The sequence below is a fragment of the Melozone crissalis genome, unplaced genomic scaffold (assembly GCF_028551555.1).
Source record: "Melozone crissalis strain CALT ecotype California unplaced genomic scaffold, PUWL_Pcris_2 ptg000016l_1, whole genome shotgun sequence".
Taxonomy (NCBI): domain Eukaryota; kingdom Metazoa; phylum Chordata; class Aves; order Passeriformes; family Passerellidae; genus Melozone; species Melozone crissalis.
In genome coordinates this window covers 27,798,784-27,824,844 of record NW_026535794.1, presented here as the reverse complement: position 1 = coordinate 27,824,844, position 26,061 = coordinate 27,798,784, and the positions used below count along the sequence as shown (strand labels likewise).

Genomic DNA, 26,061 nt, shown 5'->3' with positions numbered 1-26,061 from the left:
CACAGGCATGCTGTTTTTAAAACATCTGAAAATATAATTTACACAGAGAGGATAAAATTGGGGATGGACACTATTTACAATCTGATTTAGCACTCAATGCAAAAAGTAAAAGTATAGCAGAGTAGGAAAAGAAGCTAATTTTTTCAGCTGAAATAATTTATTTCTCCCAAGTATGATAAACTTCACTGAAGGGACTTCAGTCAGTGTTGTTTTAAACCCAAAAGTGAGATTTTTTTTTTCATTGCAATCTGTGAAGCTATCAGGCTATAAATATACCTCTGAGTTTCTTGTACATTCCCATTCAGTGACCTGCACAGGCTGAAAAGCAAAGGTAAATTGGAAAACAAAATTAGGACTATAGGAAGAAAAGTTATTTTACATGTTTATTACTCACTTAAAGGTCTAATGACACAGAAAGAAGTTATTTTATTTTGTTAGAATGAAAAGAATGGCATGAGGGAATTAGACCTGGGTAAGATGGCCTAATCAAGACAAAAACTTGACATTCATTAAAAGACAATGATCACATGAAGATGGAAAAGGTTTACATAAGGAAAAGTATAATGCAGCAAGAAACCGATTAAAAATCACAATACAAATGCAAAAGTAATTACTTCTGAAAATGTACCATACATATCAAAAAATTCTTGCCTCTACCTACTCTTCAGAAACATTTAATCACTGATCAGGAGAAATTTCAGAACTCCTTTAGTAGAACATATTTATCTAACTTTTAAGAATCAAAGCTCTTGCTCAGAAATACCAAAATATGTCTGAGTTATAACTATCCTTTAAGGATAACACTGTTTTGCAGAGTAAAACATAAAATTGCCCTATTTGCTTAGTAAATGCTACATGTGATGAATAACCCATCAGCTTTCTATAATGTGTTCAAAAAGCTTTCAGAATTTTATTGGTAAAGTACTCAGTTCTGACAATTCAGCTTTTAATGTAATCAAGAATATCACCAGGAGCTACTTAATTAATTCCCCAGTGCACCATGAATTTAATTTTCAATGACTTTATTGAGAACTTTTTTTCTTAATTTTACAATGAGAAACTATAACCACTGTTACACAATTTGCAAATATTTCAAACAAGACAGCAATCTCCTATTTTTTTGATTTTTTCTGTTCCAAATTCAGCTCCTGAGATGGATTTTCTGCTTCAGCTTCATTTTCTTCTTCCTGTAAAAGAAAATGAAAACCTGAACATTAATCAATTTATTGAAAAAGTATACTTTTTTTGCTTATGCAGATGTATGGAATTCAGTACAGTCTTTTGCTTTCTTTTGCCTGACTAATGAGCATAAAAATAAGCAGAAAGTCCTTTATTCAAGTGATTGATTTTGCTCAAGTGTTGAAATAAAAGTGATACAAAGTTTAAACAAACCTAATTGCCTACATTTATAGCAGAAAAAAATTTAATGAGTAAATATTCTGCTGACCATTTTACTGGACAGTTACATAAAGAAATTATTAAATCACACACAGATGACAATATATTCAAACACCTGCAGCAGAAAGTATTACACACCTTTCCTTTGTTCTTGACCAGAGGTTCCCACTAAATAAGTTCTGAATGCAAGAACTTTCATCATTGTACTAAAAATTACTTTTGAAAAGCATCTGCCATTGAAAAATGTTTCCTTTTTTTGCGACCAGATATGTTTACTTCACCGTTTGATAAAAGACAATAAATTTAACTTCAGAGACACTTTATGTGCTGCAGCATCGTATTTTTGTCCCATCTAGCATATTTTCTTGACAGGTCTGCCAATTTTCCAATTACTTGTACCACCATATGTTATCTGAAGATCAGTCAGGTCTAAAATAGGAAACATGAGCATGTCAGGCAGCAGCATGCTTACAATATTCTACAGCTTCAGCCCCAAGAGTAAGGCTCATAATTCACTATGGGTTCCTCTGGATCTCACTGAAAAAATGAAGTGACATCATAATGCCTGTTTCCATAGGAATGGATCCTATTTTGTGTCCAGTACAAAATCATGACCTCCAAAGTATAAATTATGGAAGAGTGAGAAAACTGTTTTGTAAGACAACTTGCAACTCATTACATCATGAACAGTCCTTATCACAATTTCAGAGTATGACCAGTTTTCTAGTCTGCATTTTAATTCCACTTACAGAGAATCTTCCACATTCCAAAAACACCAAAAAGAAATGAACATTTTGGAATGAAGAAGCATCCTGGCTGCTGTAACAGTACTCATCACAAGCCAACAGCTGAGAAAAAGGAAACACCAGGGACATTTAGGTGGGACCCCGTAATCAGGTGTATTTTCCTGATTTAAAAGAACATTTTCATTCTTGTAGGAAAATAACTTTATCCTTTTGCATCCTAGCCCTTCTTTCAGCATCAAAACATGCTTTGTAACAATAAGTATAATATTTAGAGGTAGAAAATATATAGGAAGACTACATCGGAAGCACAAAATAGAATGGCAGTAGAAAATTCATTTAAAAATGTGATCTGTTATGTAATAAAATGGGAAAGCAAGTTGTTCTGTTCAAGTAGCAGATACTCCAAGCCATCCCACCTCTGAATTCTCCCCCTTTAGGAGTCTGCCTAGGCACTGAGAAATCTTTACATAACTGACCTCTAAAAGCTTTTTTTCTTCTCTTTCTGGACTGCCATCTCTTCAGTTACCTTTAAAACAAGTAGTGCTCCCTGTGGCTCTTCTCATTTTGCTGAGAAAACAAGTGTGTGCATGTGTGTGAAACCAAACACTGAAGATTTGTTGAAATTAGAAGTGTAGAATATATTAAAGAGAGTGCAATGTATAGTATCCATACAGAGGTCAAACTTCAAATGAAAACACGCAGGGCAGAATCAGAAACAGCAAAGGAGTAGAATGTTACCAAGCTTACTGCTTACAGGTTTCAAAGGAGTACTGTGGAATGAAAAAACACTCACAGAAACTTTTGCCTGCTATGGAAAACCAGCCAGGTTATTTCATGAAGAACATGTTACTAAAAGAACAGCAAATCTGCATGTTTCTGAAGGTCCCTACCTACAGCAGTTGTATTCCAGCTGACCTCAGAGCCAACAAATCCACCTTCCTAGCACTCAACTTGACATTATTCTGATGCCCTGACTTGTGCTCCCTCATACAGGAATATAAACCCTACAACATCATTCTTTCCCAGAACTCTCCACATACTGCTTAAGGCTTCCTCTCCTCATGGATGGAGCATGCAGCAATTTCAGAGACGACAGGGCCATACCTTCACTGAGGACTACAAGAGGGTTAAGGCACATTAGGCTCAATACTGAATATTGGCTTCCTGGCTTATTTGATGGCAAAATAGTTTTTTATCCAATGAATGAGGCTTTTTTTAGAGAATCTTCTGCCTTTGTATAAATTTGAAATGTTTAATTCTGTGCTCAAAAGGTCATGCTTGCACTCTGGCAGAATTCCCAGGTTACAGAGCAGCTGCAGTGATCAGTGTATTCTGAGATGCAGAAATGATGGCTCTTGGTGATGGTAGCTCCAGGATTTGCTTAGGTTGAATACTCCAGATGGAAGCATCAACTTTGGGATATTTTGCAGAACTAATACTTTTCCTTTGTTGACTTCCTGTTGCTTCAAACAAGTAAAACATATTCAAACAGGTAAAATCTACCAGTAGAACATAAATTTGACTTATGTGGGCAGATTCCAATGTACAAGTCATCCAGATGCCTGGCTGATTTTTTTAATTTATTGGGTTTTTTTTGCATTTTTATGCCCAAAACCTGTCTGACTAGCATTGCACAGAACCAGGCTCCACATAAAACATCATAATTTTGTACAAGGTTTTTCACTCCATCTTGTTTTCCAAGAACAGAAACACACCTCATTTGGAGACAAAAGTTTGGTATCTCTGAACACAGGTGATTGCTGTGCAAAGTTCAGAGCAGTGATGTTTGATCTTCCTCACACCATGACCCAGCAAGGGGAGAAAACATTTTCTTTGTTAGACATGCCCTGAGCCAGATCAGTTCCTAGGCTGTGCACTGGCACATGAACAACAGTGCCAGCACAAACAAGATGGCAGAAAGGACTTTTGGGGAACACTGGAAAGTATGAACCACCAGCTTTGGCATTCATGCAGCTTTCTGCCAGAAAAGAAGTGACAGCAGAGGCCTCAGAATGGCAATGTCAGAATAATTTGGGACATGAACCTCTACAAATTATCAGAAGTGTTCTATTACTGCCAGTATGCTTGGGGAAGATCTGAACTGACAATTTAGAGCACATATTAACCATACCACAAGATGTGAAAACCCACTATTATTTCAGTTTGCTGACAATGCAAGATTTCTATGAAATGCTTTATCTATTTTATAGTAGCCCAAGAGGCAGCACGATGATTGCACAAAGAATAATGAAATGGTTGGAGTTTCCAATGTCATTAATAATGTTTGAATTTTCATCTACATAGCCTATATAGCCTAATTATCAAGAAATTATGCAAAACAGGCTGCAGATTAAATATATTTAATATATTTGTTTTAGTAATTACCACCTATCGTTATCATTATAATGCTTTTAATTCTGATGAATAGCAAAGGAAAAACTTTTATTTTTATGTTATGTTATCTGTTAAAAACCAGTCCATGATGGCAGCGTGCAAAGTTTCTATTACCAGCAGCTACACAGCAGACAAAATACTGAGTTCTGGTTTCTGCCCACAGAAATTCAGTTCACATTATTTTTATTAATATCTAACATCTCTTTTTATATTATTATTCGTTTTTCTTCCAGCCACCTATGACTCTTACAGCTATTGCTTTCTGCTCTAAAAATCCTAACATCAAAGCAGCTTTTCCTGGCAGATGTCACAAGTCAAACTTTTAAAGTAGTTCTCACCGTCGGATGCCAAAAATCAAACTTATCTCAGTATCTTGTGACTACAGAAAACCATAGACTCAAATATTATATAGTGAATACACTCACCAAAAAGATGCCTCTGCACAGATCTGATGACTGGAACAGCCAAGGGATGTGAATCCCTCAAGACTGTACTACTACTCCTAATGAAAAAGCCCAAAGATTATTTTAATATTGAAATGAATGAAGTTTACTAGTCTGGAATTGATGCTATTACAGACTTATAAAAGCAACAGGGATAAGGAAAAGTACAAAGTGCTGCTAAACCCAACACTTTGCACTGAAATGCCAGCTCAGGAGCTCCTCAAGCCACTGGACACCTCATCTGCATCCTGATGACATTGGTGGAGAGAGGGACCTTCCACATTAGTTTTCTTACATCCTTTGCCCTGGAATTCCATCCTTGTTTTCTCTGATGGAAACAAGGTACTGGATTAAAGAGTCCTTTGGGTGCTCTGTAGGTGTTCTCAAATGTCCTATGAACATCTCTTCTTTTTTAGTCCATACTTGGTAGCTGAGCATTTAAGAGTCACAGGAACAGAATGGGACCAGGAATTTAGAAACGAGACCCTAGAATCTGCCACATAATTAAATGTTTGATCTATTGCAGTATTAACCACTCAATAGCTTTGCTGAAGTTAATGAGAGCACTTCAATATTTAGATATCTTTAGGTGACAAAAACTAAAAAGGTAAGAGTCTGATTTTTTAAATTCTATTTCTAAAGTTTTGAGCTGACAGTTGAGAAAGACTGTGATACAATTGCATCTCCTTTGAAACCATTTTTAAGGTCAACCACATTATTCTCTGACCAAAGAATAGTGGATCTGAGACAGAAAGTTAATTTTGTATTAATTATTCCAGAATACTCCCCTGTAGACAAATTCTGGAATGAAAAAAGAAAAGAAAGAAAAAAAGCCTAGAAATAGGGGTTTGAGTATCCCTTTTGCTTTTTACCCCCTCCAACAAATTTCCTTCAAAATGTCTGAGAATTTATTTTTCCATGAGTTAACAAAATGAAATCTGGAAAATGACAGTGAATTAGACAATTCTTAACTCTACAGGAGATCTGACACTCTTCTGCAAATAGAACAGATCACACCTTAAGTAACTGTGCTAGGGCATGCATCAATTCCCAGTTCTGTTCATTGCACCACACCTGTAATATCTGGAGTTGCATTACAATGCTGACTATTTTGCCAACTGTAATCGATATTCTAAACTTAATAAACATCTATACATTAAGGATTATGCAAAGAATCATCTGAATAATAAGAAAGTATGCAAAACACAAAAATGCCTTGCTATAAGGAGGAATGACTAAAGAGTTGTCTCTGCTAGCACATAATCTAGAAATTGCATCTCAAAAGCACTCAGGGCCAAATTCTGATACCAGTACTTTCTAAAATATCTTAACCCAAAAGACTGTAATATAACTAACAGACTAAATTATTAAGGATCCCCAGCTGGCATTTCATCTACTGCCTCACAGAATCTAGCTAGGAAAAAAACACTTGGAAGTAGGTAAAAATACTTTAATACTCTTAAAAATAGATCAGGACAGAAGGAAATTTATTAAATACTAGAGCTTTTATTTGTGTTGTGCTTTGAAAGTCTAGCTTCCAAAGTCACAGGCCAAATTTGGAAGAAAATGAGTGTCAGGAAAAAACTGGGAGCTAAGATAGTGTCTCTGTTAAATCACCAAAAGGAAAGTATCCAGCAGTAAAATTCAAAAGTTATTTTAATTCCAAAGCCTATGTTATCTTCTTCAATAGTATTACTGACAACCCTTGTAATGAACAATGGTGCAAAAAAAGAGTACAAATGGAACAGTTCTTTACTAATGGATATTAGTAGCAAATATAAATTTCTTGTGATAGATGACAGTTTTCTGTAACCACAGCTCTGCAGTGATAAGGCAGCTGTTTGCTTCCCAAGAAAAGGAGACCCTTGCTACATGGATCATTTTCATAGTGACAGCCTTGACAAGTTTGACATTTGCTTCATGAAGAATTCTAAAGCAGCCATCAAGAAAATGCCCCCTTTGGGACCACTGGATATCTGACAGTTGTACCTTTTAATGCGCATTGCCATTAATTCTTACTGTCAGAGCCCACCAAAGTCCTACAGCACAATCTCTGCTGATCTGTACACTATAAAACAGAGGCTACGAAGGGACTAGCCATTACAATGTAAGTAAACATGACATCAATTAACTGGAAGCAGCTCTCCACCCCACTTTGTTGAGTGAAAAGAGCAATGCTGCAGTTTCCTTACCAAGCAGTACCAGCTGCTGAGCTCTAGGTGGCAATGCAAGACCAGCAGAACTACTTTTACACTAAAGCTCCTCTTTAAGAAGCTACAAGCAGCTGCATGTTTATCACAAACTCCTTTAACTCACACTGCTAGAAGAACTTTTAAAGTCTTTTGGAAATGTTTGTCAGTGTTCTGTATTTTCTACTTCCTTGTTGCTAATTCTGATTATACAGATAAATGTACCATCGCAAGAGCCCTTACAGTCAAATTTCATTTAACGCTTAGTACAGAAGTGGAATTTCATGCCAGATTTCAAATCTTCCATCTGTTCCTCTCCTTTTTAGGAGGCAACCATTCCACTGAGTGGTCCCTTTGGCTGACTGCCACTACAGTTGGGATGCTCTTCAGGGCAGGTGGTGCTTGAAACCCAACCATTGTTTTACAAGTTCAGCTGGTTCTCCTTGAAGAAAGTAGAGGAAGATGTTTCCTCTTTAAGAATTTGAGTCTCTGAAGGTTCAGGTTTATGAACATTCAACTGCACCTATAAATGCTTAGATATCACAAACCTGCAACATCAACTAAGAAAAAGATGAAAAGCAGCTTTAACAGGATTGTACCATGCCCATGTGGGACCAGTCTTCTTAATTTCCACTCCAGAGTGAGAGGGCACTCTAGTTTTTAAATTTGACACTGTCATGAATAAGATAATTTCTAAGGGAAATTTGTCCTTCAATTATAATAATGGCATCTATGCATATATAAACACATACACGGACAGCAAAATAGCACTACTTATGTAGCAACATAATAACTATTTTTATGTATTGTAAATTTAAAAGAGAAAGTTCTACTTTATATATATATATATATATATACATATATATATATATGTATAGTAGTATAATATATATTACATAATTTATATAGTATATATAATTATATATACTATATATATAGTGCATATAATATAGATACTATATATACGATATTCTGCAATACTACTACAGAATAATATTTCATAGCCTAGAAATGCATATAATAATGAAGATAATTTTAAATATTTATGGTTATACTCTCACCATATTTAGCCTATATATTTACTAAATTATAAGAAAAAACCTTATTCATGTTTGTATTCTTTATACTAAGAAATAAAATGGCTTCCTCTTACAATAGTTACATGAGAACAAAAGGTGCTCTAGCCAACAATAAGGAATTAATAGCTCTATTTCTTAGTACTACTTAATGGGAAAAAAAACCAACTAAGAAGCACAAGTTTAATTTTTAAGAGCTCAATTGTTAGGCTATACATGTATCTTGGTAGGTACTAAATGGCAGCTGAAGATTTTTTCATGCTTTAACTGTTTGCTCAAATAAGTTTGTGAAATATAATCTGCATATTATATGTGTGTATATATATATATATATATATATATATATATATATACTATAGCCCTTTATCAGAAGGTCTGAATGTTCTTTGTTTCAAAAATTATTAACAACATTAAATGGAAGGAATTTAACTATCATATGAAAGGAATAAATTTATCTCAATAACAGAGAAAATACAGACCCTAATGAAAATGTTTTAGGAAAAATGAGTGCATTGCATGCTTCTGACCAAAATTAATTAGAGTTTTAATGTTTTACATTGCCTCCATAATTCTTTAAATGGTGCATTTATTTCATAGTAATAAACATTCGGTTCATTAAGTAAAGTTCAAAATCTGTGTTACTCGCTACATTTAACAACCTTTGGCCCTCTTCTTCTGTATTTCTTGATTCAGGTTTCCAAAGCATTGAATAAGCAATTGAGGAACACAATTAAATTTCATGACTCTGCATATTTAGGATTCTTATTTCATCGAAGACAAAGGGCAATTAATCTACCATTCTGTACTGAATTTCAACTTTAGTGAGCCATGATAGATATTGAAATGAACTTACAGGAAATGCTTAATTAAATTACTGTAAAAAGCATAACTAAAATTTTTTCCTTCTATATGACAAAAGAAAATGCACATTTAATTGGAAAAACATACTGCAGTATTATAAATTTAATAACTTGGGAACTCATGAAAATATTGCTATAATGTGACTGATAAGAATTCAGAAAGCTTTTTTCTTCTTATTTCATCGGAACATTTCACCTGAATACAGCCATGAAATTCTGTTCAGGTTCAAGGCATAAAAGCTGGAACTTTCAATGGAGTTAATGTGATGACATTGCCTTCACTTTGTCATTTATTTTGGAAAATGTGATATAAGTAAATGTTGTAGAAATGACTTTATATTTGCTGTAATACTGAACTCCTATATTTAGTCACAATTCATGAAGTTGTCAACAAGACAGAAATGAATACAGCTGTAGAAGTAGATGAAGGCTAGACTGTGAGAGCAAACAGAATCTGTGCTACTGCTGAAGCATTTAAAAAGACTTATGCTTAAAAAAAAACAAGCAACAAAAACCCTCAAAATTTCTTTCAGCAGGTCCCCCAAAAACATACTGCTATTTAAATTTGGAATTCAACAACTATAACTAAACAAATGTTTCATTTACTTTAACAACTTTAATTAATTAAAATCCTCAAAAGAGCATATTAGGACCAGATCTGTAGCATTGCATTAGCAGTCCCTTCCATCTCTCATGGAAGATCTACTCTTTTCCTACTGTCCTCATTCATTTAATCTGAATTAACACAAGCATTACAGACCTACCCAGAAGGTAAAATCATTACTTTCCAACATGTACAAACACAGTTTAATTTGACTATATAGAATCATAGAATGATTCCCTTCATCCATTTGGCCACGGACTTGAAACCTAACAAGACAATAAATCCATGGTTTTAAAGGTTTGACTTCAGTTGGTTTGATGACAAAGGAAGTGTTGTAGGTTTGTTTCTATATTTTGACTTTATTGCTCTATTTGAAGGACCCTGTTCAGAGCCTGTAATCATGCCTAAACAGTCCTGTTTCACACAATAGTTCAGATCAGTTGCCTTAGAAACATCAAGAGTATATTGGTAAAAAACACATAGTCAATTTGGAAACAAAGTTGTAACATTTCATATACCAAGGTTTTAACAGTTTCACACTGATGAGTATAAATAAATAAATAAATAATAAAATATAATATGAATATAATTTTATTATAAAATTATACAACATATAATTTAATAATATGTATTAATAAATTATAAATATTATATATATTATAATAAATAATAATAGAATATTTAATCATATTATTTATATATAAAATATAAATAATAAAAAATTAAAAAAGAAAGAAAGAAAAAGTATCAGATTCAACAGCAGATCTCCTTAAAATCCTTTCCTCTTTGCATTTCCAAGTGAGGACTGAAAGCCAAATGTTATTTAATTCAGTGGGTATACTGAGGAATGTTTTGGTAATTTGTCATGATAGTGATGTTGCTTCACTGTAATTTTTTGAAGTCAGAATCAAATTAAATTCTTTCAACTACAAATAAGGTGATGTCCAACCATTTAAGGTTTCAAACATCATCAAAAGGAACTTTACCAAAAAAATGCCCTGTAAAAGCAGCATCTGCCTTCAAACATACTCTGAAATCCCTCCAAAACCTTACAACATAAGGTTATAACTTAATATCTAATAATATTTATACACTTCATGGAAAAAACCATAGTTGCCTTTCAGAAAATTAGAATCAAAATGACAGACCTCATCATGGTGCTGGCAGTCACTGCAAACAGGGCTTCTTATATGTTCATTGTGCACTGCTTTCTGATAAATTTGTAAGTCACTGTTTCACTAAAGCACATCAAAGTCATCTTTTGGTTTGTCAACAGCTTGCTTTCCATCTCTGCCTACCCTCCAACAAATCACACATAACACTCTTAGAAGAGGGGGAGAAAAAATACTTTGATGTGATTCAATTACTGAAAAGCTATATTCCAAAAGATTCCCAAAGCTGGGGAAATTTGGCTATAACTAATTAGTGTTTTGCATATTTATGAGAGAAGAGCTCATTACAGAGCTTACATTATAAATTGTTGTTTATGTGCTTTTTCCTTGACAGTCTGAAGTCACTTAATATCATTCACTGAAACTCCTTTTGAAACTCACTAAACTCTATGCCTCAGAAGGCTTTTTGTCTCCCATTTCATGATACCACAGTGTTTCCAAGACATAATATTCTTCACCATATATTCTTAACCATTAAGGGGCACAACTTGCAATCATACATGCATTGTTACATTTAACCCATCTGATTACTGAGCCGAACGCTACCACTGACTGGGGCTACGTATGAGCTACACCGTAGAAAAATGCTTCTCTGGAGTGGATACCAAGTTTAAACAGCCCCTGAATTAAGCAGAGTAATTTAATTATGGGCCATTTAAGAGGAAGTTGAGCTATTTTCAGATGTCTTATGTTTTCCTGTTATCCTAATGTAGCCACTCAATTGTCTCTACAGAGTTTCTGTCTGTCACCTTGCAGAGGGTCAGCTACGGCCCCATGGTGATGTTTGGTACTTGCTGCTCTCTGCTCTTGCTCAACAGCTGCTCCTGTACCTGTCAGAGTTACCTAACAACACCAAGCAAAAGCTTCCATCTGCATTCATTTTACTTAGTTGCAATCTATTTGGTTTCCTTCACTGGATTTTCTCTTTCTGCATATACAGGAACTGGTTCCCAGTATGGCTAATAAATGAAGAATGATTAAAAAGTGGCTAGCATCAAAATGTATATAAAACTATTTCAAATAGAAATATTTTATATTTTTTATAAAACAAATTGATTGTACAGGACAGACAAAAAAACCCCAAACAGTTATTGTAGCTATTTTATCAAAACAATACTGAGGCTTGAGTCAGTCTGTAGAGGTGTCCTTCTGAGCTGAGGTCATGGGGAAAACTCCCTCTGTAGGAAAAGCTGAGGAAACCCCTGGATTTCTGGAAAATGTCAGTGAAGAAGTAGAAATGGAGAAGTGGTACTTAACAGGTCTTCTAATCTAAAGGAGAGTCACTAACAGAAACCAGCATAAAGCTAAAGCAAGGTCTGAGACTCAGATGAGGAATTTCTCAGCTGATATCTCTGACATTTGAACCCCTACTATAATACTTGCTTGGCCTGGAGGGTGTGGAAATTGAACTCACTACTAGAATGTTAAAGAACTTATCCGTAAAATGTGAATAATAATACTTGCAATGTCAGGATGGAGCTCTATGCATGAAAAGATTTATATAAGTACTAAGTGCTGTCATTGTTATTACATTCAGTGAGTACAGAAGACTTTAAAAGCATTAACTTTTCCAGCACAGAACATCACCCATTCTTTCTGAAGCCAGAAAAGAAGACATAAAATGTGTAGTTATTCCAAGAAATTGTCTGGTTTTAAGTTCTGATGCTTATTTTTTGTGTCTAGAAAAAGTAAACAACCATGAACAGCAGGAATTTTATGATACATGCCATTTTATAATATTCAGCAACCTATAAAGTATATGAAAAACAGTTTTACTTCATAGAAACTTGTTTTTTGCCAGCAAATTATTTAATTGGAAAGATGCTTTGAGAGCAATCAGAAAGCAATACATAAAAAAGGTGTCTGGTTTGGAACAATGAATAGAGAATGGAGTCAATTTTTAAAATATAATGTAATAAGGAAGTAACTATCAAGTCTGTGCTAGTACATCAGCCAGTAGGATCAAATGAAATTGATGTGGCTCATTTTCCTTCTCAGAAGGAGAACCACCTGCTCTCCAAGGAGGACCACATTTTAATGGAATTTAACTTGTGGTCTGTCATCTCTCTGTGAAAACTGGCCATCTGAAGTTGGGTAAGTTTTTTTACAGGAATGTACTTTCATTTCATTTAAAAATTGTTATGACTGATCAAGAATTACATCCTTGGGAATAGAAACTTTTGGATATGCACCTTCTGATTTTTGATTTTTAAAAAGTATAATTTATGTTCCATCTTGCACCTAGAATTCAAACTTTACCCAATGGACAGGGGAAGTTTCAGACACAATATTCCTTTCATCCAAGAACAGCAATCATTCATTTGACCAAACAACATCACATTTTCAGACATGGTGAGCATTATCTCTATATATAACCCATATTTTCTCTTGAAAATCTTTATTTCACTGAGAGAAATAAAAGGCAGAATTTTCTTTCATATATTTAAAACTTTAATTACAGAAGGATCACTACTGATACTGCCCAACACATTAAAGTACTTTCTCTGAACAGAACTGTCACTACTACAGCATTTAAATTTACAAAGTGATTTCCACATGAATGGGATTGTTCCAGGCCGAAAACATTTTTAATACCATAAGCAAACAAGAGATGAATGCACAAAATGAACTGTTTAACAGAGGTTTATGTACCCCCTTGTGCATTGTATTTGGAAATGAAGTCCTTAAACTCAGGCAGAGGATTCTCTGTGGATTAGAAGAGAGACACGTAGTCCTTTCAGCAGCATCCTTTTATACAAAATTTGGCACTAACACCCTGTTTGCTTCAGCAAATTACTTCATGCTTTGTCCTTTTAATCCAATTTCCACCATAATATAGACTGAAGTGTTGTGAAAATACTAGAAGAGGATGCCTGGAAATTTATTGCATTAGAAATCTAATCCAGGTGGTAATCCAATCCCACACAGCACATTTCTCATTAACTGAGATGTTTGACCCACAGATGGCTTTATACAAACCAGCACTCTGCACTAGCTGTGGCTGGAAATAATTCTCACACATCAAGACATGACTCAACAAGGCAGGTAAGAGGCTAAGTCTGACAAGAAAAGGAACAGTGACTCTACTGAAAGCTACAATAATTGATTGTAACACTCATCCCAAGTTGAATAGCTCAGATTTGCAGGTTATTACAGCATTAGGTATTTTGCTAGTGCAGTCCATGAGACTATAAGCTCTCCTATCCAGCAAGCGCTTTGTCATTAGGTACTGTCACCTCTCAAGTGAAAGCACCACATGTACCTTAAACAGCCACCCCACAGCAGGCAGGAGACCACTCAGAAAAACCTTACTAATAGTTTACCATCACAGAAAATAGTAATTTCCTAGAATATAAACATTGCTATTTTTGGCTTTTATTTCTTGAACCGATTCTTTCCTGAAAATGACAGATGCTTGCAGATGCCAGCAGCTTGCCATGTATGTGTTCTGGCCAGAAAACCAGCATTCCCATGTTCTCCTTGTAGAAAGTCTGGGTCCATTCATGTCTCAAAGGCAGCACAAGGCTGCTGCTCATTGCTTCTGAATATTTGATTAACCAGGGATTTAAATAAAAAAATAGAAACCCAACAGTCTTTAAGAAACTTGAACATGATGGAAGCATGTCACTAAGATATTCCCATCACAACAGTGTCACATACCTTTTTATCATAGCCAAGCAAGGATCTGTTCATAGAAGTGTTTGTCTTTAACATGTCTTGGGCAGAAAAAGGAAAAAGAAAATGGTGTATACCCATATTAAAAATTTCTATCATTTGTGAAGCAAACATTTTCTTAATGTAGTTTCTTTCAAATTTGCCACTGTTACACTCTTCACAGAAAGGTAAATTTGTTCCTTAATAATTTCTGTAATTTTTCACAAAGTATAAGGTTTTGTGTATAAAGGGCATTTCAAAGGTATGCTGGTAAAAGGAAAAAAATGTGCAAGAAGGAGGAATACCCAAAACCCACATTCCCTGGTAATATTCTTTCCAACATGATTCAAACTGCATTTGTCCTGCACTGTGTCTCAGTAATAAGCCAGCCTTACTGCTTAATGAAAAGGATTTGCATCCCTGGCCTATGTAAAAATACAGGCTGTGTCTGTGATTCTCTTTTTCCTGTTGTTTCTCTGAGGAACTGAGGTGACAGATAAGATTTTTATTTTGTCTGAATAGTGCATTAAATGCAACACAGCCCTTCTCTACTCCTTGGGTTGAGTCCCAAACACATTTTTTCATTTCCAAGGTCTTATCCACTACAGAGAATAAAAGGGAATTTTCTCCATGCTCAATTGGTTGCTTTGAGCGGACAACTAGACAAAAGCTGATGAAAATAACGTGTCTCAATGTTGCTCCACTTTCCACCCACAAACTGCTTTCTTAATACGTGTAGAAATTCATACTTAGGCTACTTTCACCACCTTCAGGCTTGTTTCCTTCTAGCTTTCACAGCCTACTTCACAGAACTATCATCTTTTAACCAGGAAAGTTCCTGGAGATCCTTAGGATGACACTTAAAATCTTAGTATCATTTCCTTCAGATACAAGCTCTTCTTTCTTTCTTTGTTGCTGTTCTTCATCTACTTCCTTGAAAGAACATCTCTGGGTGCAAGAATAAGGTAGACATAACAGCTTTCCACTTATAGGTATGTTCAAGTTAGAGGACTGAATAGATTTCCCTAGAAAGGAAATTTCTGGCAGTTGTTTTGCTTTTTTAAGATTCAGAGTCATAATTTTTCCTCTAATCTTACATTTAAGAGTATTAAAGTGAAGAAACTGAAATAGGCACCAGTTTCCCCCCCTCTCTCTCTAAACAACTAAAATGTATTCTGGGACTGTGTTCTGACCAGACAACCACCACCCATGCAAACACAGTGACATATTTTTGTTGTCACTTTCAGAAGCCAGATATTAAAATATTTTAGAACTCTCATCATATTAATGTTTCATCACTCAGAAAAATTTCTTAGATTCCACAGGAATGAGGCCTAAGCCATGACACATGTCATGAGATATGCAGCAGAGGGATTTCATGAGATGTGCCACACCCAGCCCCTCTGATTGCTGAGGATGAGCTGGAAAGCAAGGGTGTTTATTTGCTGCCAAATTTCTATACTCTTAATGCAACAGATTCTAACAGTAATAACAGAAGCTTTTGTCTCAAGTGGTACACATTTTCTCAGGAGTGCAGCAGGTTGTGATCATATTTATATAAACTGAGATAATTTTTCTAACTAACTTCTATACATAAAATACATCTTGCTTTTACCATGCCAGATGCATGCGCCCCGCTAATCCAAAATATATTAAATGCATAATTGAATTTCATTTCCTTAGGGCATATGATTTCATAACCCATGGCAGGAAAGGATGAGAAGAGTCAATTAACAACAAAATGCCTGTCCAAACAAATGAAAGGCCAGACCTCCTCAAAAGCTTGCCTTGTGCCTTCTACATGAATGTTTATGAAGCAGTGATCTATCAAGCCCTTCAAAATCAAGCAGTAGATACTCTGCAGTTAACAATTTTTTTCATACTCTCTGAGAGGCACTGTCAAGGATATGTTGCTTAAGAAACTTTCACTTCAGAAAGCTGTAGGTGTATCTCTCCTGAAAGTGTCACTGAAATACCATTTTCAAATGCAAGGCTGGCTGACTCGCTGAAATTTCTAAGCCACGCACTTGCAGCTCGCTGGAATGCTGGTCATGAGAAGACCAATATGACCTCACTTCTGACATGTGACAGCCTTCCTTAATGAAGTTATTTGTGCCAGAAGATGTGAAGTGAGCTCCTCTGAAAACATTCTGAAGATGCTGGAAAACAGAAGCCACCATCAAATCAAACTTTAACAGATTTTATGATTCTGGAGTTTGCTTGCCTCAGAAGGATTGATGTATGTTTGAAAAGAGTGAGGTACCAGGAGTCAGCATGCCTGCTCCCTCTGCCATGAAGACATCACATTTGTTCTGCAAAGTAGACAGGATCTCATGGCTCTGCAAAGGATGAAGACAACCAAGGTCTTTCAGGACTTTCATTTCAAAGCACAAAAAGCTGACAAGTAATGAAATAAATGCATCTGATGTCTGAAGATACTGAGTTTACCACAACAAGAAAAGCCTCTGATATGTGCAGCTATACATATTAATAGCCTAATTCAGTTTTTGTCTGATGAACTCTTCCTACACTATCTAGAAGGCAATATTTTGAAAGATACACTGTGAATGTAAATTTGTCAGCATGGTTCTTCATAGCCAAAAGCCAAATGGATGAGCTGGCCTAAATAAGTGCCTGATTTCCAAGGATAGGATCCCACACTTTGATAGCCTCATACAGCACCTCCTTTATTCTGAGCCAGAAAGCAGTGGAACCTACCAGTCAAAGCAAGTTCTTATCCTGCATGTAGGCAAGCTGTTTGGATTGAAGTACTGTGTTATTTTGAGCCCTCTGACATGGCTGACCAGTGTACATAAAAAATATAATGTTAAAAAAGCTTCCTAAGACAAAGCATAACCAAAGGTAATAAATTAATTTCAATATACTCAGATAGAGAACCACTGTTAATTTCAATTATTGTGAATCAAATTCTTCTTTGCTTTGAGCTCTCTGAAAATTTGGAAATTTGCTTTCACAAGATGCATTTGATGGACAATAGAAGGAATGCCTAGAACATAACTCATCATCCTTATGTTCCATATTGATTTTAGGATGCAACAATGCAAAAATTCCCTAATACATATGGTACAAACATTCTGGCAAGAACAGTTGTCAAGCTGTTCTACAGAGTACCCATCCAAGAGTAAATTGCACTCTGTCTGCAAATAATCACAAAAGGTACAGATTCAGAGTCTGTAGGAACTGGAAATGTTTACTGAAAGAATTAAAATTGAAATTGCAAGTTGCTTTCAAGCTACTGATCATGAAGTATTAAACAAACTTTACTGCCTTATCATAGCAATTAATTTTTGTTTCCCATTAATGACATTCTTATCATGCCTTAGATATTAATGCAAATTGACAACAGCAAATACCATAAGATCACTTATCCATGTCACATGTGGGGACAAATTCACAGCTTTACATTAATGACCTTTCAAACGTACTAACTTGCTTCTACAATGGACTGCTTCTGTGATCTCTTCATAGAAAGATTCATTCTCACATTGTCCTTTAATATCTGATTTCTGAAGAAAACAATTATCACATTTCTAGGCAGCAGTTCTAAACCAAAACACTGGGTATACCCTACAAAATTATATTTTGATGCTTCTTATTAAATACATGACCTTACTAAATCTCCCAGCTTATTTCATCATCAACATGATCTGATACTAATTAGTGATTAAATTTATTGCTGGAAGACAACATTTGGAGTTCAAAGTAAAATTCTCACATACATCAGAAACAATAAGACTTCATTTCAGCTTTCTGCTTGTTTGCAAAAGAGATGTGATAGATGCCTTGGGTCTTTTGTGATGGGACTGGCTCTAAAAAAGCAATTTCACTTCTGACCAGGTACCTTGGAGAGTGCCTCTCTCAGAAGACTGCAAAGCCACAGCTGGAATTAGGGAGACAATAGCCATAAATGTGAGAGTTGCTGCTGCAGGACTTGGGAAAAGAGCATTCACAACAAAAGCACAAAACTTAACCACTCACCATTCAAAAGACTAGAGAAACATGGGATATGACATTTTAAAGTATTACAAATCAAATGGGTTTAAAACAATAATAAAGGGACAGCTGCAAATTCCACAAAACAGATGCAGGGTTTCATCACATACAACTTTTCTGTTGTTAGTTCCTTACAAATAGTACCAACACTTCCCTGCATTTTCTTGCCAAAGAAGCTGGAAGCAGAACTGAAAATGTGGTGAGATACCATAGTACTTAAAAGAACGGTAGGATTTGTATATAAAATGCTTCATTACAAGTGTATTTTGGATTCTAATTATTATATTATATTCTTATTAACCCAATTACTTTTCCATGTATTTATTTAAACATAATTATATACTGTGATACGTTCTTCTCCACCACTACATTTACTGCTAAGGCTAATTTCAACTAAATTAAGAGTTCATTCAAATACACTCAGTATACACATATTTAGTATTTTTTCCCCAGACTGTATTACTATTGTACAAAACAGTAAAGTGCTAGATATATCTTTAGTTTTCTGTAAGAATAATATGGGCACCTTTAAATTGACACTAAATGTGTATCATATTTTTCTAATGTCTTCTAAACATAATATTTGCAGGATTAGTAAGAAGTTTACTGCAAGCTTGGTTTAACTTTGACTTGACCTTCATTTTCTTTTTAAAAAGGTTTTCGTATTCATACATACATGCCCATTGAAGACAGGGTTAAACTTGTCTGAAGTATTTTAATAAAATACTGAAAACCTCCTTTAATTTATGGCATATATATTTTCAAGAAGGAAAATGCTGATATTATCTTGGTTATAAGCTTGCTGCTGAAATGATTTAGATATTCTTTTCCTTTTGCACAGTATCAGTATAAAGCTTTTCTTTGCATGCAATGAATTATAGTTGACACTTCAAACCTATTCTATCAGTATCTTCTAGTTCAGAAAAATGAGAAAACATAAATATTTATTCTATGTATAAAGAAAAGACACAAGACTCTGATAAAAATGATCCATTATGGAGTGATGAATAATTGTTACATGTGTCACACTTAGAACAGTAAAGGGCAAAAAAATTTGCCACTTTTTAATATGAGGATTTGAGGTTATTGTGCAAATAAAAATGCAGTCATTTCATCATAGTGAACTGATAAGTGTTTAGGCCCAGTGATTTTTGATGACATTCACTTCATGACTCTATGGATGATGAAGCTCCTTGATACAGATCCTTGGTCTGACTTGATAAAGCCTATTAATGACGTGCTTTAACAGTGGAAAAATATTTATACAAACAACCTTCCATTTTCCTGGTTGATATGTGCAATATCTCTCTTGTTTAAGCTTAAGTTTACCAATTAATAAGACTAGGAATTAATTTGTTCCATTCTGTGATCACTGTCTTTAATCTTGATTCTATTACTAACTTAAGCTTCTACATTATGTAGAGAAGTAGAGGCTATTACAACCTGCTCAATAATAAACACTGTAGGAAAAGAACTCCATGTGAAATTTCCAAATGTTTAAAAAAATACTATCAATCTTATGATCAGTCTTTCATTAAAAAAAAAAAAATTAGATTTCTTGTATTAAGTCCAAACTCCAGCCAAAATGGAGCAAAAATAACAAAAACAATTTTTTTTTTTTGTTTTTTGGATCCATAATGTCTGGTTTCATACTAGAAATGAAAACTCCTTGAGGTAATGATTTTCTTTTTTTTTTTTTCTTTTTGATTCAGTGTTTTTAACCATATAACTCTGATTGCAACACTGAAATGAATTCATGACACAAATTATGGAGCTAAAAACAAATACCCAAAATTACAAGTTATTGGGGTAAGATTGCCACAAGGAAAGTATAATATTTAATTGCATAGAATTATTTGCTAATCTGTGTTATGGGAGCTTCACAGACCATAACTCTGAAACCCTGTGCTTATTAAATTCAATACATATTGATCTAAATGAAAAGAAAGTAACATTAATGCAGTAAATAAAAAATAAGGAAGCTGTAAAGTTATAATACTCTGGAGAATTGGCTAAGACATTTTCTCAAAGTGCTACGCTTGTATTAAACAAGAAATCACAATTCATAGATGCTAACTAAGCTGAAAAAAATCCAGCCTGGAATCAACACAGCACATCTGCAATACTGCATTTGAAAAGTTTTAATTTTTGGCACAATTTCTTGGCTTCATCACTTCACATGAGCATTGGCAGGTTACCTTGTGACATAAAGAAAAAAGGAGCTACAATGGAGAGCAGCAAATATTTCTCTACTCCAGTTTCTTGCACATACAATGGCCCCACAGAAGACTGCATGATGAAGGGATGAACAAATCAAATTTACCCACATTTGTTTCCAAAATTAAATATTATATACAAGTACTTCAGAGATAAAGAAATTCCACCTGAAACACTTAGTATCTTATGAAGAATTCAGAAAACATTGGCTTTAGGAATAGTATTTTAAAGACCACACCAAGCTCTTCCACCTTTTGATTTGAGATAAAATAATTGAAATAAATGCCAATTCCAGATTTTCTCTGAGTTCTTAGTGCTTTTGCATGAGATCTTAAGGCAGGGATGGGAGGATCAAATGTATTTCACTTCATGGCATAAGAGAGATCTTGCAGTCATGCATGTTGTGGAGAAGGAAGTTTCCTCTACTTCATCTTTCCTACACTAACAGGGTAATTGGATTTAGTTTTTGGTAAGGTTTTAAAGTGCTTCCTCTTTTTGAATATCTTGATGCCTCTGCAGACACTAAAAGCTTTCTCAAGTAATACCATGACTTCAAAATTGGGTTATTTTTACTCTGCAGCTTATCAGGCTACAATATGAAAAATGGTGACTTTAGGATTATCTACACACTGAACAAAACTATCATCTTTGCCTCAATTCCCAATTCAAACATCACCCTTGAAACCACAAAGAGACTGTTAAAACAGGCAACATTTTGCAGAAAAAACATCTAAAAGTTTGCACAGCATGCACACATGCACACAAATTATAGTCTGTGGGTGAGTCTGTTTTTAAATGCTGACTGAGATTTTTTTTCCCAGAGCTAAATATATAAATAAAGACTGTTAGAAAATGAGAATAAAAATAAGCATCTAAAATGCCTTCAAAGTCTCTTCTCCTTCCCTTATGTTGTCTTTCTTCATCACTTAGTACCTTGTCTCCTATTTTGAGCATTATATCTCCCAGATTCAGAGATATATTAGACCAAATGCACCTTTATTATAACTGATTTTTTACATTTCTGCAATGGGTATTTTCTAAAGGCCTGTCTTTATGCTCCTAAACTCTGGACATTTATTTTCATAATACCCATGTGACAATATTGGATTAACAGAGTTTAGCTATAGCTAGTGCCTATAGGCAGTGGACAAAAAGTCTACTGAAAATTTGGGGGCAACTGTAGGCAAGTACAATCAAAGGACTGGAAAATATACAGGGAATGGTTCTATTGTCAGCTGTACAGATTTAAGGCAACTTCCTCCACTGGCAGCTCATTTTGGAATTTTGATTATAAGTCTCCCAAAGATTATAAGCTAGTACTTGAATTTTTTTTTCTGCTTTCAGATAGAATTCTCAGGTCATAATCCTAGATTTGAACTCTGAACTCATGGAATTATGGAATCATTTAAGTGGAAAAAAATCCTTTAAAATGCCTAAGCCCAACCATTGCCCTGCCAATGCCAAGTTCACCAGTAAACTATGTCCCTCAATTCAAGAACTACAAGTCTTTTTTTAAAATATCTCCAGGGATGGTGACTCAGTTATTTCCCTGAGGAACCTTTCTTTCAGGACATTTTTTCCTAACATCCTATCCAAACCTCCCTGGGCACAACTTGAGGCCACTTCTGGTCATGTCCCTTGTTAGCTGGGAGAAGAGACCAACCCCACCTCAGGGCAGTCTCCTTTTAGGTGGTTGTAGAGAGTGTTATGGTCTCCCCCAGGTTCCTTTTCTCCAGTCTAAACACCCCCAACTCCTTTGCTGCTCCTCCCAAGACCTGTGCTCCAGACCCTTCCCAATTCCATTGCCTTCTCTGGACATCCTCCAGCACATCTGTGTCTTGCAGTGAAAGGCCCAAAACTGGACACAGGACCTGAGGTGTGGCCTCAGCAGGGTCAAGTCACTCTCCTGGTCCTGCTGACCACAGTAACCCTGTTAAATCCAGGAGGTCACTGGCCTTCTTGGCCACTCTGTTGGCTCATATTCAACTGCTGTCACCAGCACCCTGAGACTCTTTTTTGCTGGGCAGTTTTCCAGCCTCTCTGCACCCTGCCCCTACCATTGCATTGGGTTGTTGCGACCAAGAGCAGGACACACATGGATCCCTGTACCTTGATAAATCCAGATCAACACTGGTAGTTTTTCAACAAGCAAAGTGTGAATATGCCTCTGCCCACTAATAGTCTGACAAGATTTCTCCTGATAACTATCACAAAAAACTTCACAAGGATGCAAGTGTGAACTCCAGTCCTTGTCGTTCTTGATATCAAATAGGAGTCTAAATTTTGTGTAACTAATCATCTTTGGCAAAAATTGATCCTAATTTGCAGAAAAAAATCAGGATTTTCATTAGTTACAACATTAGCTCTTAATTTCCGTCAATCTCCTGAGAAACCTAAATATTACAAACCTACTCTTGAGGGGTAATCTGGAATATGGCTGTTAAATGGGAAAAAAGTGTTCCTTCTGAAGGGATAAGTACAGGAGAACTGGCTAATACAGTAAATCCAGAAACACTAGTGAGTATTTTGAAGATTATTCTCATTTATTTTTTCCAGAGCACCCAAATAACAACAAGATCTCAGTGTCAGCCCTGGACCATGAACTGCAGATGCTGACACTGAAGAGGGAGCTCATGGTCCACAGCTATGCATGTCCTTCACCCCATGGATATCCCTCCAAGGTCTGCCACCCCCATGGATATCCCTCCAAGGTCTGCCAGAGCAGCCCACTGACACCCAGCTCACCCATCTGCTGCTCCAACAAGAGCAGCAGGGCAGGCAGTCTGTGAACACATCCTGCCCTTTCAGCAGCACCGTGGGCTCAGTCTGGTGGCCACTGAATTGCAGAAACCATCTCAGCCATACCTCTAGGTTAAAGCCTCTTCCAGGTACCCTGGGAATTCCTCTGCAAGTATCTGCCTTGGAAGCACTGGCAGAATCTATGGAGTTTTAGGCAAATAGCTTTAGCGAGGTAAGTCATGCAGTAGGCATACCTCCATCTTTATCGTGCATATGCAGAACTACAGAATAATACAAATCAGTCATTATGAGAGGACACAGAAATGTCTTAATTCATAGGAGGTGTGTGCTATTTTCCTGTGATGATTCCAATCACTTAAACAAGAATCTCGCCATAGTAAAACACCCTAGGACTGGCTAATGGGAAACCAGCTTTCCAAAGATATCACTCCTCACCACGGTCTAAGTCTCTCTGAATTTAACTGTATTTTCAGGAACACCTTCAGTTTCTAAGTAAAACAAAGACCATAGCTACAGCATAGAATATAGAATATGTAGTTCTGAATATTCCAGGTCATCTAGAGATTTTGGGAGACTATGATAGCTATGTAGCCATACTTAAAAATTAAATATAGGAAACTGTTCACTTAAAAAGGATTTAGCAATCAATGACAGCTATCAAAGATAATAGTGCATGTTAACCTACTTGATAGTCTTTAGAAAATAATATAAAATTAGTTTTAAAAGATTTTATATTCAGTATATATGTCTATCACAAAAATACACATTAACAGCAAAAAGATGTACTCTAACAAATAATAAATCACTGATCCTACTGTGCTGAAATATTTAGGCAATATGAACTCTTCAGTGTGTAAATATTTTGTTTAACAGTGAGAGGGATGTAAAGTAACAATAGTTTGGTAAAGCAGCATTGGGACACTATTGGGATTGCACTGCAGTTTAGAGATAACCCCAAAGCAACTGGGTAGAGAAAATCTATATAAGCTACATTATTAATGACTACTGACTGACCTCTGCTTATCTTCACTACCTTAAGGACATTGGAATCTTTGACTCTGTTCAAAGCTTCATTATCTCAAATCTAGCCTGTAATAACTTAAAAGGGTTCTGATGATATTTTCAACCTATCATATTAAATTAGGAAATTTCTGATATTATTTATCATCTACAAAAAAGATCACTGTTTTGTTCATGTAGTGCAGTGTGAGCCCTAATATTTACACGGCATGCAATGATCAAAGAATATATTAGCCTAATTTAAATATTATATTTAAATATTACAGGTAAGAGAGAACACAACAAATCCCTCAGGAAAGAAACAAAAAATAGAACATTAAGAGTGTGCCCATAATATATTGAAGAGAGAAGCTACACTTACTTTCCGCCAGGAAAGAATTTCCATTGTGCATTTCATGGGACACACAGGAAATGACAACAGTGGCTTACGTGACATTGCACCGTGCCACATCATGGATATCTCAAAGCAACACAGTCAAAGCTGACCAGATAGTGCACACAGGTCAACTGAAGCTCACTGACATCAGTACAACCATCAAAATCCTCAGCAGGTGGGATGCCCTAAACTTGAACTTCTTCCTATTTTCCCACCTAAAGCTCACTTAATTCTAATTTTCCAATCAATTTTCCACTCTCTTCCTCTATAAAAAAAATAAATCATGATTTAAAGCATGTCTTGAAGCTGAAAACAAAGCTTTCTTTACTCTTAGAATATAGCAAGTTGTTTAAAGCTCCAATAACTTTTTAAAGGGACTAAATGTAACAACATGCTAATTTCAAATTGAATTTACAAAAACTAAATTTGAATTTACAAAAATTAAATATTTCATTGTAGAAGCTGTTAAAGAAAAACGTGTCTCATAAAATATACAGTAGCTATAATTTAATTGATTCTTCCTATCCTATCAATTTTTAAATTGCTTCAGATTTTTTTAAATAAAAAAAGAATTAAGCATTATTTAAGGAAAGACTTTTTTTGCTCTTTGTAAGAATGCATATCAAACTTATCTGTCTTCAGAATATGAATACAAATTTGTACACAAGTGATTCTAAATGCCACTGCCTTCCTGCTTTCAATGCTGCTATTTTTCCAGAGAATATATCCACAGATCAATGACCCTTTCATATGATCTGGAAATGCCAAAGAATAATACCTCAGGGAAAATATTGTTTTCACTTGAGTTAAAATATTAATTTTTACAACTGAAAGAAAGCAGAAATCCTAAAATCTTTGAGAACGCCATCTAGAAAATGAATAGACCTGGCAAATTAAAAAAAAAGAAGGAATAGAGTAATTGTTCACAGAAAATAATCTCAAAATAAAGCCACTGTAATATTAATGAATCTCACAGATTAATAAACTGCTCATTTGGCAGCAATCACTGTAGCACATTTTTGCATGTTTGGCCATTTTTTCTTACTGTTTATTAATTGCATCTACTTGGAATTGATGATCTCCAGGGTACTTATCAGTGCTTATCAAGACTGATGAATGCATCCCAGATGTTGGAGTC

General features: G+C 35.2%; 1 protein-coding gene across 3 annotated transcripts in view; it reads right to left on the bottom strand.

The window, feature by feature from the left end:
* Positions 1–361: 361 nt before the first annotated feature.
* The window catches only part of PHF14 (PHD finger protein 14), a 160,712-nt gene continuing 135,012 nt past the window's right edge, over positions 362–26,061 (bottom strand). For all 3 annotated transcript variants that reach the window (XM_054273575.1, XM_054273576.1, XM_054273574.1), the window contains one exon: positions 362–1,187. In XM_054273575.1, the coding sequence (XP_054129550.1) occupies positions 1,113–1,187 (75 nt within the window). In that variant the 3' untranslated portion in view covers positions 362–1,112. The remainder of the gene's footprint in view (positions 1,188–26,061) is intronic.